The sequence below is a fragment of the Pholis gunnellus genome, assembly GCF_910591455.1.
Source record: "Pholis gunnellus genome assembly, chromosome: 5".
In the NCBI taxonomy this organism is placed as follows: Eukaryota; Metazoa; Chordata; class Actinopteri; order Perciformes; family Pholidae; genus Pholis; species Pholis gunnellus.
In genome coordinates this window covers 27,525,234-27,540,773 of record NC_136531.1, presented here as the reverse complement: position 1 = coordinate 27,540,773, position 15,540 = coordinate 27,525,234, and the positions used below count along the sequence as shown (strand labels likewise).

The window sequence follows — 15,540 nt, the reverse complement described above, 5'->3', positions numbered from 1 at the left end:
GATAGGAACTCAGTTTGTCTTTTGTGGCAACAACATTGAGGTGTAAATCTCATGTAAGTCATATCGAGGAAACCAGAATTCAATTTGCCTTTTAGTCTTGTGTACAGACGTGTATTAGTCAGAGAAGCACTGATACAACTGTCTGTGCACCTCCTTGCTGCATGGCTACTTTGCAACTTTCAGTCCAACTATTTCATCTTTTCAGTCTGCTTTCAGGGCCTGTTATTCTATTAAAACTGCACTTATAAAAGTGGTGACTGATCTTCTGTTTACTATGAATTCAAATTCCACCTCAGTTTCTATTGCTGGATCTCAGTAGAGCTTGTGACACCATTGATTATTGTATATTCCTAAACCGACTTTGTAATCTATTTACAGTCTCTGGCCTGGTTCTTGCGAAGTTTAAGTCCTGCCTTATTGTTCCAAGGGTTAAATCTGATGTCGGAGAAGCAGCTTTATCTTTTTATTGTCGTCCCTTCTTGAACACCATGCCAGATTGCATCAGATGTGCTTCAACTTTAACTGTTCAAGAGCACACTGAAACCATTCCATTTCCTCCTTCCCCTGCAAATGTAAAATAACTCTTTGTGCCGTCTTTTCAGGCCATCAGGGGGCAGCAGATGGGACATGAAGAGAGGATGGTCCTCACCCTGAAGACAGGCAGAAACGGCCACAATGCACGCTATATTAGTGTTTAAACAATTAAAGCAAATGTATTGAAGTGCGTATGCTGGGACAAAAAATGCAGAGAAGACGTGATGATTATGAGAAACAAATGGTATTCACAAATGTACTCCTCGTTATTTTAACATGGACTAACGGATGTTTGTCATAACAGCACCAACAGAATAATCCATTCAAATTTGAGTTGTTAGTTGTAAAGAAGTTTGCTTAATTGTCTCATGCCATGGAGTAATTTGCATTAGCTTCAATGAGGTACCGTGCATAACTTCATTACTCACTGTACATTACTCACTAATTGTGGCTTGTACAAAGAATGTGAATGTTTACCATATCTTCTCACTTGTATTTTAGAAATCATTTAATTGCAACAGTAATTAAATGATTTGCATTTAGATGGTTCATTTCAAATTTTGGACATTAGTGACTCACGTCACTGGAATATTTTAAACGAACTGTATTTGTCATTCATCCATTCATACACTGATGGCAGGGCCTACCATGCAAGGTGCCACCTGCCCATCAGGACTAACCAACCTTACAATTTGGGGTTACGAGTCTTGCCCAAGGACTAAACATGGACTAGAAGAGCCGGGCATCGAACCGCCGATTCCTCTGATTGAAGGATGACCCTGCTCAACCACTGAGCCACAGTCACTCAGTGGAGGCAAGTGAATTGAATCCTTCACTTCCCTGTTCACTGCCTCCTCTCCATCACCCCTCATTCTCAAATCACACATTCTCTGGAAGCATAAAAACATATTTTAATACATTTTATTTATTCCCCTGTACTTACTGGAACAGATGCACATGTGCTGGGTTGTTTTATATTGTGAACATTACAAATCCTTGGCGTGTTGCTGTCAGTCGTGTACAGTAACACTTCTGAATGTGGTACATCATCACAAACAACTGAGCAGTGTGGCTTAATAACAACTGATGTCATAAGCATTACTACATAATATTACAAGTCTTGAAGACATTCACTTTTGTATTTCCATTTGATTATTAATCCTTTTTTCTTTATAGGAGTCAGGTCCCTTTACGATACAATCAATTTTGAAAAAGTAGAAACTTGTAAACATGTATTTTCAACTAATTCCTCTTATTTGAAAGCATCTGGGTATGTTGACCATTTGGACCACTTAAAATAATGCCAGTCATGGAATCTTTTGATGGCTAATCCAGTCTCACCAAACACCAACTTTTAAACATGAATCTTGAGCAAACATGAACTCTTGACAGTTATGTCAACCACATGTTTTTCCATGTCATTTGTTGTATGTAGGGGACCTTGAGTCATCTTCTGTTGGTGCTGAATATGGTTTCAAAATGAAAGAAAATCTGGGGGTGTGGAGTTGAAAAGAAGTGAGCCCAACAGACCTCTGTAGTCCACTATTCATCTCTGCCTTAGACAAGAGGCTATATTAGCTGCTACTAGCATAAAACCCAAATACTGTGTACAGTCGATTTGCACTGTGGGTAATACAGGCGATGGAAGAATGCTTGGAAAAGACATCTCTGGTTCTTTTTTTTTTTTTTTTCCCCAGAACTGTCCATCGTGAGTGTGTGAATGTTGTAAGTGAAGCACTTAATGTTTTCCACAATGTTTGGTCCTAGCACTGTAAGATTGGACTGAAACACTAGAAATAGAAATACTTTTTAATTTGAAGGTTCATCACAGGCATAATCGTAAACAAGATATTTAAAAATGCAGATTTCATTCCAGAGACTAAAGACAAAGAAAAACAAGTGACAAGAGATTCTGCGGTATTAAAATTCAATCCACGAGAGATTTACCACACACACACACACACACACACACACACACACACACACACACACACGCACGCACGCACGCACACACGCACACACAGGAGGGAGTTGTGTTGATATCTGTTGTAACTTCTAACTGGACAAAGAAGTGATCCTGTGAGAGAAAGGAACAAACTATTAGTTTTTATTTCCATACTTATGCAACAGTGAAATAACATGTTCAATCAAGTAGCAGTTTGCTCTGACATGATCTGCATGTGACCAGTAAATAACAAAATAACAAATATCCTAAATAAACACACATCAATTATTTACAACACAACACTGAATCCTGCAACTCACAAAAAAGCAACATGCCACTTTTTGTGTTTGTTGATGGAACTCACTGTAGCTTGTCTTGTAACAGCTCTAGCCTCTGCCGATCAACGTAGCGTGAGAAGAGGGAGAGCAGGTTGGGAGGCGTGAAGAGGGGAGGAGAGAGGGATGAGCTGGGCACGCTGAGCAACTCCCTCGTCACTGAAAACACCAACTCAGTCCTGGACGGAAAGGTGGTGGTCAGCAGAAGTGGAAAAATAAAAGCAGCAAGTGTGAAGAGGAGAAGACACGAGGGAACAACAAATAACTGATGGCAACATTTTGTCTCAGGGAACGGAACCATTTTGGGATGAGTCAGTATGACAATATCACTGACACACCAATAGATTACCATCGATTGTCGTCCATGAGTTGACAGTTGGGATCAGAGCTCTGCATCCTCTCTCCTTCACTCAGGATCAGATACAGCAGTGTCACACCGAACTAGACAGAAACAAACAAAAGGTGTGTATGTTTGGTGTTTGTTCCCGTGCCTCCCATTTCTCTTGATCATCTACAACAGCGGACCCAAGCGCAGTTGTATCCGGACCCTGGACTTAAAACCGATAGATAACTGAGAATTATTCAATTTTGACGGAGCGCTTCTACTTTAACCGACGCAGCTTTTTTAGCCTTTACGGCTCGTTCAGCGGTGCAGGAAACGCACTGACCAATTAATTTACATGTGTTGTAAATCACATCACGTGATGCAGCTCAGCCAATCAAATATGTGTATTCTGGCAGGTTTCCCGACTCAAGTGAGATTCACACACACGGGGGAGAGACGAGGAAAGAGAACGAAGAGTAGAATAATACGCGAGTCAGAAGATATTTCACATGACGTTCTCCATATAGAGAAAAGTGTTCAGAGAGACCAGAGCCTTTAACCAAGAATGGACAGACTCTTATAGGTTAATTCTTCCTATGGGCAGTTTAAAACCAGTATGTCTCTTGTGTTCAGAGGCCGTGACCGTTATTAAAAGCAGTAATATGAAGCACTGGACATTTTAGTTTTTAGCCAATGTTACTCAAACAGTAGTACATTTTTCCAATGCGGATTAATACACAAGTGGAGTGCTAGTGAGTATATACGGCAGCCGGATAGTGGATGTGGAATTCACAAAAATTAAAACTACAGCAGCCATAGTAATGAAGAAACATGTGTGTGTTTAATAGTTTCTGGACAACAATAGAGCTCTATGGCATAAAGGAATACCTAGGCCTTACAATAGGCCACCTGTCAGTAGCTACATTCATTGCTGGTGTTGGTCTCTTAATGGCATTTCTTGTCGATTAGGAAATACAGAAGACTGACAGCCTTGTCTTTTGAGGTCACGTAATCATCAGTCTAGTGACATGACAGCAGTTTACTACATGACATGCAGTACCCGTTATCTGCATGCTCTACAAACATCAAACTTTGAAGTTATGTTGAGACTGAACTGAGCAGGCATCAGTACACACAGTTTGCTGAACTACAGTGTAGTGTAGCTCCAACTGTTTAAATCCGTAGTCAGTTGGTTTGATGTTGAAGCGAGAACATTACTTATCAGTTTGACCAGAGGATCAACTTTCTTTCATTTTTGCTCCAAAGTTAATTAATTACTTTGTATTTTAGATCATTCTGCAGTGCGTGTGCATGCGTGTACCTTGTTGTGCAGTACTGTAGCCAGTTGGCCCTCACTGCCCTGAAGCTCCTGGAGCAAGTCTGTAAGGGCGGAGCTTGACAATGACTGGATCACTGCAGAAACCGGCCCCACTAACCAGAACAGCACCTGAACAGAGCACAGACCGAGGATGAAAGGTAGCTGCTAGTAGCAGGAAGGTCAGAGCATTTCAGAGTTTATTAAACTGGTTTTATTCCATTGTGTAGGAGACATGTTTTATTGATAGAATGAGAAACTGCAGAATAAGACAATTAATAACTTAACTGTAGGGCATCGATGTCTTTAAGTGGCATTTAATAGATTAAACCTTACAGTACAGGTACAATTAATTTGTCTTTTTCATCTGATTGTAACACAATGCTATTTTTAAATCACACAACACCAGCACAGGGTTTCCCATAGAGTTTTAGAGTGGCTGCTGAAAGTCTTTTCCCCAGCAACTGCATGCATTTAATAAAAGCAGTTTTTCTTTAGGCTGTTGGTTAACAGCCTAAAGAAAAACTGCTTTTATTAAATGCATGCACCAAGTAAGGGTCTAGATGGCTTCCCACATGAGTTATAAAAGTCAATAGAAACCCTGCGACATGAGTTATGGAGGAAGGAAACATCTAAAATACACTCAACACTAAATCAAAAAATAATTTCATATATTGTAGTACTGTATGCTGTAATTATTTTCAACCAATCAGTAAAATTCAACAAAGATCCTTTGTACAGTTATTTTCAAGCAACATAAAATTGCAAATATATTAGTTTAGTATATTAGTATATTAGTTTTTATCCATATAGAGAAGATCAAAAATCATAATTTTAAAAGTGCAATTTTTAAATCAAAGATGTTGGATTTTAATAATAACCTGAATAATAAAAGTGTCGTAACAAGTTGTAGCAAGTAAAAGTTTTAACTGATGACAAATGTCATACAGTTGTAGCTAATTAACATGAATTTTGTGAGTTTGTGAAACAACAAACAAACTGACTCGGGACCTCAACAAGAAGCCCTGCGTTATTTTATTGGATTCTAAGTTTGATTATGCTTGGGATCAAATGTACCCGATGAACAAAAAAATAAATATAAATACATGTCTTAAGTCAAAATTAGAGAAAATAATTAGACAATTGTGAAATGCATGAGCCAGATTTGGTTCAGTGGTTATGCACAGGTTATGAGAAAATGAAATTAAGGAACAAATTACTGGAGCAAATACTAATCAGTAACTCCAAAGTCCATTGAAACATGTTTTTTTTTAAGTTAGAAATATTTAACAACAAACTAACACGTTTCATTTTCATTACACATTTATGTATTTTACCGACACAGACAAAGTGTGGATGCCTACAAACTGTGGATGCCTACTCGTCCTACGTAGTGAGAATAAATACAGATATATGTATGAAAACAGAGATAAGCAAAGAGCCTGTTAGGACCTGGCATTTTCACTGGAACTGTCTGGTGCAACATCATGTTCACACACAAATCCAGTTACCTGGTCCTGCTTGTCCTTCTTGGCCAGGGCGGGAAGGTTGCGTGAAATTGCCATGACAACGGCAGCAGCCTGAGGTGAGGGAAGGAAGGGGAGGAGCCTGGAGATGAGCCGCTTGCCCTTCCTCACCGACATGATCATCACACACTGCTCATCACTCACTCTTATCAAGAGGAAGAGAAAAATAATTAATGTGTGTAGATGGGCATATCTTAGCTGTTTTAATTATCTCATAATAATAATAACAACAACTTTATTTATATACAGTTGTGTCCAAAATAATAGCATTGTGTTTATAAAAGTGAGTAACACCCCAAATCCTAATAGCTTTTATTCCCATATTCCAAATCAAAACATGAAGAAAAATTTCTCAAATTTGTTATTACTTTACAGGAAGTGAAGAAAAAGGAATATTAGGCTGTTCAAACAATGGTCATACAACTAAATATTAGTTCAGTGATTCACAGGAAAGCTAAATCTTCAAGCATTTTTCAGTTTATACAGTAAATGTTTGAGTTTGTAAAGACACATGCAGACACTGCTATTTTTTTGAACAGCCTAATATTCCTTTTTCTTCACTTTCTGTAAAGTAATAACAAATTTGAGATTTTTTTTTCATGTTTTGATTTGGAATTGAATGTGCAGTGTTCCCAATGCCTTGGCGTGTATGGGAATAAAAGCTATTATAAGGATTTGGGGCTTTACTCACTTTTATAAACATACTGCTATTATTTTGGACACAACTATAGCACTTTTCAAAACAATACACTGCTGTCCTACATGCGGTTTTGTATGCAATTGCATAATGTACTGAGGTGAGTAAGAATAAGGATTGCTCAGGTAGTCAAGGTATTCCTATGTATCCATTTTATCTACCCCTCTCGCTAACCTGTCATCCCACTCCTTCTCCCGCAGAGAGCTGCACAGCTGCATGGTGTTGGTTTTATGCTGCTCCAGAAGAGCCTCCCTGTCCTCCTCTGGCGCCTGGACAAAACGTTTTTCAAAGTCTTGAACCTCTAACAGCATACTGTACATCTGGTGGACAGAAGTAGATGAAGGGACACAGACAAGTGTCACACAGGAATTTTCTGTAATGAGCTCCTTGATATCTAAATCCCATCTTATCTCAGGTAGGATGACATTTAGTATTTTTAGTATTACAGAAACATGTTTCCTAACAGCATTTAGGGGAAAATCCTATTTATATTTTAGAATGGAAATTAAGCTATTACAGAACTGTACCAACTTAAAGATTTCCCAAGTTAGGAATCCTCAGGTAGAAAGGCATAAACCCTGTCCTAAATTCAAAATAACTGCCATCGCACCAGCATGACAATAAAGATGGGGAACAACATGAACATCAAAATATAATGATTTAAAGGCTACTCAAACCATATGATGGATGCGTCAAATTTCCCGGACCATGTATGAATTAGTGGTGTAACGGACCACTGTTGATCTGTGATCCGTACGGATCCCCCTCACGGTTTGGCACGCGTGTGAACCGCGGATTATTTCCACAGTTTAACGTTAACCATCACAGTGTGAAAAAGTTTTACAGACGATCGTTATCCACCAATATACAGTAAAATATATGATCAGGACATTGGCATTTATGCTGTCAAGTCTCTGAGATCTGATAATGTTACATTGTAAACAACCAGTCTGTGTTTAAATTGACAGGAGAACGAAGGTTCCATTCAGTTACATTATGATTCATTCAGGCTCTGTTCAGTGAAAAGGAGTATTGAGCGAAGGTAAATTATAAATTATCATGATGTGTTCACATGTAATCTGTAAAATGTAGTTTTGAAGAGAAATTTGAATAAATCCAGTAGTTTGAAGGAGATGTTTTCACATGAATATAAAATAGATATTAGTAGTTTTAATAATGTATCACATTATTTAGGGAGTTAAACAGCTCATAATTGATCTCTAATGACAAGATTCAATAACATACAAACGTATCAGTCAAATTATATGTTTATATGAAGAAAAAAAGAATTACTTTAACAAAGTAAAAAGATAACATTTAACATTTTTGATGGTTTACTGACTTCAGACCGGTTGAAATAAAAAAATGTAATGGTTGCACAAAAAAAAAAAAAGTCTGGATCCTTGTAAACCAGCTGCTATAATCAAACAGCAAAGTGATCTGTACCTGCCAATATGGATCATCAATAATAATCAAATAGAAATCAGGGATCTAAAAGTTCTATTTGCTCCCTTTTTTCTTTTGTGCTGATCCGATTCGTGATACAATCCGAAACCGTAAGTTTTATGAGCTGTTGCACTACTAGTATAAATGGGTATATTTTGACTAGGAACTACAGCCGTCCGCGTCCTACCTTCTCCACAGTGTAGAGGATCTGTCGTCTTTTGTTCCAAACCTGCTTCTCTCTTTTCTCCTGGGAGGTAGACAGACAATTGTTAAAATAATAAATCATACACCAGCAACTTGGTAAAGAATCTTCAAAATTAACAGGAGTTACAATTTAAGAATAAACATTTTTAATACAGAAACAAATTGCACAAAACTTAAACCGGAACTAACATTCAAGCATATAATGTTTATAGTATTGAATAGATTAGCCCCATTGTCATTAATAACAAATCCCGTAGTTGAAGTAGGCATTGGCCCAAAATCCCATCATGCATCCTTGTTCAAAACCGACTAGAAAAAAAATACTTCAAGTAGCACTGATTAAACTGTACAGAATTAATAAATAAATATTCAAGACGGAGCAGAACAAAATAGGAACATTATGGCATTAAATACTAGATTGCAATTTTCAGTAATAATGGTGGAAGCCCCTGTGCAATGTGTAATATGTGGCGACAGAGGACGATCTGCTGCTGGAGATTGTAAATGACAGTGGCCTTAAAAGTATGTTTGAGACAACAACTCTGCTGGTGTTTTGGATTAAAATCAACGCTGAATATCCTGAGACCGCCACTAAAGCACTGAAACCCTGCTCCATTTCCAACATCCTATCTTTGTGAAGCTGGATTTTCTGCAGTGACAGTAATCAAAACAAAACAAAGTAGACTGGACATAAGGAACACACTTTGGGTGTCATTGTCACCGTAAGTTACACTTTAATATACTAAGTACAAAAATAGTGTATTTCAATTTAGCACATGTATTGACACATTGAGTGTACTAACCAATAGTAGAAAGCTAAGTACAAAAAAGTATACTTAGTACACTTAAATTTAAGTGTACTTTTTTTTCATTAGTACTACTAATATTAAATACTACCATAGTTTGCTGATAGTGTTGTGTCAATGTTTTAACATACGTTTAACATACGTGCGATGCATTGAGTGGGCGACGCGCCGTGTATTGAGTGGGCCGGTCTGACAGTAACTCCCGGGCCACTTTTTTTCCCCAGCCTGCCCCTGACCGGTAGCTAACTGATTAATTATTCAGACAAAAAAAACGCAAAATGACGCGACATATAAGAGGCACTTTACATTTAATCAATGAGCTCTGGCGCAACTTTCCAAAGCGCTATATGTATCCAATTTGAATGTTTGTTGTGTTGCAACTGTCTTGCCTTTTATTTTATTTTCTCTGCTTAAGTTTATTGCTTTTTTTTTGATCAGGTCACGGGTGCTCCAGTCGAATAGCCACAGATCATTATCAGGTGATGTTCGTTCTAAATTGTTTGCATGGTGGTCTCTATAAAGGCTGATCGGAACAGAGCTCGCCAAGGAACGTCCTGTTTGAACAGCTCAATTGAAGCTTTCTTTCAGCACCCATGTCAAATAATGTATAGACCGCAAATTATAATGTGTAGACCGGCATGCGTAACCAGTCAAATATGTTCTTGGTGGTTAACCTGTTAACATCCCTACCAAGAACCAATCAAGGGGCAGCTGACTGGTGTTTTTGTCCATGACACTATAAGGCAAATGATCAGTGGTTTGTGCAGCAGAGGGACTCCACAACCTTTCAAACTCGTAGGGTTTTTTCCCCCCCATCTGCCTACAGAGAGTTGCAGTGCTGTTGATGTCAACTGAGCACCTCCTGCAGCAGCTTCACAGTCCAACAGTGAAAGACAATGGTTTATGGCTATAGGAAGTGTTCAGTTGTAAACACAGAATTTGTCCTACACTGTGTCTTTTAGGGAACTGCAACTTCAGATAATAATGCTGTCTTACAAAAAGAGAGCATTGTGTTCACAAAAAGAAACAATGAAATATGCAAACAGACCTCGTCATCTGTGCGGGTTGTCAGCACAGCATCAATCATCTTGCGAGGGTTGTTGACACTGGAGACAGTCAGCTTACCCAGAGAGCCTGCAAACTGAACTGTTGACAAACACATAAGCATTCATTAGAGGTTTCCAGTGTCATGCATGTGATCATGTACTATGGAGTGCAGATAATACTGTGATGTGTTCTGTTGTCATTTACCTGGTCTGTAGGTGTGTTCAACCTTAGCGACCTGTGGAGTGATCAGTTTGGTGGCATGTTCCTTCTTGCTGCTGTCCCTCTCTCTTTCCTGACGTTTCTCCATCTTTTCATAGTAGTTCTACATGTGCAACACACGCATCACAAGTTTCAGTGATCCTCAACCAACTTTGACACTAGCAGATAAAATATCTCTCTGCAAGTAGGGGTGGGAATCTCTAGGCTGCTCACTATTCAATTCCGATTCAGAGAGCCATTATGCAATTATAAAACGATTAGCGATTCATCTTGATGCATCCAATTTTTTTCGATAGATGATTTTATCTGGTCTTTTTAAAACACTGCAAATTTGTAATAACAAATTATCATAACAAAAATCATCGATAATGATAACAAATTATCATTATCGATGATTTTACTTCCATTATCTTTTATCACTTCAATATTAGTTACAAATTGAAGAGATGTGTCAACTGGAGGGTTATATGTCCAACATTGAAAAGATAACCAACAAGAAAGGAAATAAAAGTGGGCCTGTAGCGGCATCCTCATAGTAAAAACAGACTTCAGCATGTTCTGAGTCATGTGACATAACAAGCTGCCCTTATTCACAAATAAATAATATAGACTTCTCTTCAACCAAATCCCCTTGTTATAGGCAATCAAAATTCAGCTCTTGTACAAAAATAAGTAATAAATAAATAATAAGTGCACGGTTACACAGTGACACAAGATTCTGTGGTAACGGATGTCCCGCATAGCAAGTTGTTACCATCCGACCCGCTTTCCTCATGCCGTGTTCACACCAAACGCGATGAGCGGCGTGAATCGTGTTAATCGCGTCATTCACGCCGCCGGTCTCGCCGGGGACTATTTGTGTTCATTCGCGTGAATCGAGCTGGACGCGCTGGAGAGGGGGCGTGGCTTATCGGCCTGAAAGCCGTTCAACTGTCCGCCATCAACCATGGAAAAATAACCTCTATTTCTGCTCAGTACGTGTTGTGGAAGTCCCAGATATCACGGGAAACTAAACGCCGTCATGTCTGGTTCATAACATTGTCCAGAGGAGCTCCGTGGATTTCATCGAGCTCACTGTGTCTAGCAAGCCACACGTCGGCTGTTTACTACAGCTGTATGAACACAAAATAAACTGATTTGGCTGTGATTTAACGGCAATAAACAGACAAAAAGGGACTCCGAAATAACTACGTAATGGTGCCGATTTGTACTCGTTTTCTCAATGGAGCTCGGATCGATCGGTGCTAGGCTATGCTAACATTATAGCAGCTCCATCAACACTCACAATAACGTCATCTAGACGTAAATACGGCAGCGTCTATTTCATTGTTTGTACCATATGGTTTACACACACACGTATACACATAGTTTGGTCCGGTCTCTACTGATATGAGGGATTGTAGAGCTCTGGGTGAACACAGACGGCTACAGTATTTGTTTCCTGATTCAACAACAGCAGGATGTCACTGATGACAGGAAAAACATCCCAACGCTGATAGGCCATCGCGCCTGACTACACCATTACAACAATTAATAATTGTTACTGTTCCAATTAAGAGATTTTCCAAAGTTCTGCATTTCGACGGATATATATCTAATAACTGAATATTTTAGGGTGCTATTAAAAGAGTTTCGTCAATAATTCCAAACAATGACTGATATATTACTTTTCAGGACATCTCTGACTCCACCCATACTGTAAATAACCAAATTCATGTGTGGCAAGCAATCTGTTGTTTTTCGTTGCATGTTTTGCCTGTTTTTCTGAGTTTATGTCTTTATTGTTGTTAAAACGAAATGCTTTTATTTTGAAAGCAGCTCTAGGAGTAATAGACGGAAGTGGTTTTGTGTGCGCAAGGAGAGAGAGTAACGGACAGAGAGTAACGGACAGAGAGTAACGGACGGAGAGAAAGACGGTGGGAGAGAGAGTAACGGACAGAGAATAACGGACGGAGAGAAAGACGGTAGGAGAGAGAGTAACGGACAGAGAATAACGGACGGAGAGAAAGACGGTAGGAGAGAGAGTAACGGACAGAGAGTAACGGACGGAGAGAAAGACGGTTGGAGAGAGAGTAACGGACGGAGAGTAACGGACGGAGAGAAAGACGGTTGGAGAGAGAGTAACGGACGGAGAGTAACGGACGGAGAGAAAGACGGTGGGAGAGAGAGTAACGGACGGAGAGAAAGACGGTTGGAGAGAGAGTAACGGACAGAGAGTAACGGACGGAGAGAAAGACGGTGGGACAGAGAGTAACGGACGGGAGAAAGACGGTTGGAAATGGATACTAACGGTACGGGATGAGTACCCCCCGAAGAGGCACAAGCTCTTAAGTTGGTTGTTGTTTGTTGTTTGTTGTTTGTTTGATTAATCAATAAATTACACAATCATCAGTTAAGTGTCAAACCATCATTCGGAGGGATACGCTACAGTAAGAGCTTCACCTTCATCTGCTACGCTAAAGTAAGAGCTTCACCTTCATCTGCTACGCTACAGTAAGAGCTTTACCTTCATCTGCTACGCTTCAGTAAGAGCTTACCCTTCATCTGCTACACCTCGCTACTTGTGGAATAGTAAGAGCTTCACCTTCATCTGCTACACCTCGCTACTTGTGGAACTTGATGGTCAACAGTAGCGGTAAGGAAAAATACATTCCAAATGGATTCCATAAAGGATCAGATATATAAGCTACAAACGGAAATTCAAGAAATTAGAGGCTTACTACATCTGGAGGATTATGAAGTAATGTCGAAGCAGGAATTAAAAGAGGAAATTGAATGTAAGGAAAAACAGCTAGCTGAGCTTCAACTTGAAATGGATGATGCTACATTACCACGTCGATCAGAACGTCATATTGTACAAACGGAGGAAATGCTTGCCTACCAACAGGATGAAATGAGTAAAAAAGAAAAAAGACTCCTAAATTTGTATGATCAATGGAAAATTAAAATCAGAACATCCAAAGAAAATTTAAAGAAAGACATATCAGACACCGAATTGTCTACAATAGCAGACAACATTGAAGAAGGAATGGATGATGTCATGAGAGCGTACAGTGAAATAAGAGAGCGTGCCACACCATCCACTGACTTGAGACGCAAGATTGATGCATGTGAGGCTGTGACTAAAGACGTCATGAAGATAGTCAATGAACGCTTATCAGCAGTCGATGGTGATTATGATGCAGTATGTGAAAGGCATCGTCTCCGTCAGTTATATGCCCATGACTATGCGTACTCAGTATATGGCACAGCTTCTCAGTCAAGTGGCAGTCACCACTCTGAGTCAACGATCTTAGCTGCAAAAAGGGCTGAGGCAGCCGCAGAGCTCGCTGCAAAGGAGGCTCAGTTTAAAATACTGCAAGAAGAAAGAAAGCAAAAGGAAAAAATAAGGATAATGGAGGAAAACCATAGGAAGGAATTAGAAAAGCAGACGTCTGAATTAGAGCGTCTACAAGTAGAAAGAGATATGGAAGTTGCTCGTGCTAGACTGGAGATCTACGACAGAGAAATCAGACAAGAAACTGATAGACAGTCCATTCAGCAGAACAACAGACCCCCCATCATTCCTTTCAACCCTGCTATATACCATCAAAACCCTCACGTTGTGACACCAGCGCCCACTAATGACATGTCCTGTCTAGCCCAAGCAATCCAAGACAGCATAGCCATAAACAGACTCCCAGTGCCAACGCCCACAGTGTTTAGTGGAGACCCAATCCAGTACATTGAATGGCGAGCGTCGTTCATGTCACTTGTTGACCGAAAGGGTATTTCTTCAGCTGATAAACTGTATTACCTAAAGAAATACGTCAGTGGCCCTGCTCATAAATGTCTCGAAGGCACATTTTATCGCAATGATGATGAGGCATATAGGGATGCATGGAATAAGCTCAACCATCGCTACGGACAGCCTTTTGTCGTCCAAAGAGCTTTCAGGGACAAGCTATCAAAATGGCCAAAAATTCAACCCAAGGATGCTGAAGGGTTAAGAACATTCTCGGACTTCCTAAGTGCTTGTCTGCAAGCCATGGCCCACGTGAAGGGTTTAGAAATATTAAGTGACTGCGAAGAAAACGTAAAGCTAATACAAAAGGTTCCTGACTGGTTAGCATCAAGTTGGAATCGTCGGGTTACAATAGCCCTAATGGAAGGAAAAGAGTTTCCCACCTTTGAGGATTTCACTAACTTTGTGTCTTTAGAAGCAGAGATAGCATGCAACCCAGTCACTTCCATATATGCTCTTCACTCAGCCAACTCATCTCATGACAAAGGATACATAAAGGAAACAAAGGGAAACAAAGCCAATGTTTTCAGCACTCTAACTGCCATGAACAGTGACAAGTCAACATTAAACAATGCAAAACCAAGGTCCCCCTGTTTGTGGTGCAACGATGACAAGCATCAACTTCCCAAGTGCCCTGACTTCAAAGAAAAGTCCCTTGAGGATCGACGAGCATACGTGAAGGATTACAAGCTGTGTTATGGATGTGTGAAACCAGGCCACGGTGCCAAGGAATGTCATCACCGCCATTCTTGTGATATATGTAAGGGAAGGCACCCTACTTGTCTCCACGATGAGAACTACAGAAGACGTGATGGTAGAGAAAGGTCTGTACCCCTTGCCAACACAGCTCCAAACACTGTAAACGAAACCATTGCAGCCACAGCACTCAGTGTCACTGGAGGTAGTCAGTCAGGCAGCACTTCCATGATCGTTCCTGTATGGGTGTCCTCTACTGAAAACCCAGCCAAAGAACAGCTTGTCTACGCATTACTAGACACTCAAAGTGACAGCACCTTCATCAACAAGGAGATAAGCAAGGAACTACAAGCAGACGCATACCCTGTGAAACTGAAACTTACCACTATGCTTGGAGAAAACATGATTGTGAAAAGTGAAAGGGTATCGGGACTACGTGTGAGAGGTTACAATTCAGGTGTTCACATCAACCTTCCTCCTTCTTACACCAAGGACTGCATTCCTGTGAATCGTGATCATATTCCCACTCACGAAACTGCAAAACAATGGCCTCACTTAACAGCGATCGCAGATAAGATGCCACCTCTTCTCAGCTGTGATGTAGGACTCTTGATTGGGTATAACTGTCCCAGAACACTAACACCCAGACAAGTTGTAGCAG

The 15,540-nt window shown here is 39.9% G+C and overlaps 1 protein-coding gene across 1 annotated transcript in view; it reads right to left on the bottom strand.

The window, feature by feature from the left end:
• Positions 1-1,278: 1,278 nt before the first annotated feature.
• The window catches only part of patl1 (PAT1 homolog 1, processing body mRNA decay factor), a 28,076-nt gene continuing 13,814 nt past the window's right edge, over positions 1,279-15,540 (bottom strand). The window contains exons 12-20 of the mRNA XM_079160143.1: positions 10,385-10,502; positions 10,182-10,279; positions 8,311-8,370; positions 6,852-6,997; positions 5,966-6,125; positions 4,461-4,586; positions 3,164-3,255; positions 2,844-2,993; positions 1,279-2,611 (exon numbers count right to left, since the gene is read on the bottom strand). Coding sequence (XP_079016269.1) covers positions 2,590-2,611; positions 2,844-2,993; positions 3,164-3,255; positions 4,461-4,586; positions 5,966-6,125; positions 6,852-6,997; positions 8,311-8,370; positions 10,182-10,279; positions 10,385-10,502 — 972 coding nt within the window. The 3' untranslated portion in view covers positions 1,279-2,589. The remainder of the gene's footprint in view (positions 2,612-2,843; positions 2,994-3,163; positions 3,256-4,460; positions 4,587-5,965; positions 6,126-6,851; positions 6,998-8,310; positions 8,371-10,181; positions 10,280-10,384; positions 10,503-15,540) is intronic.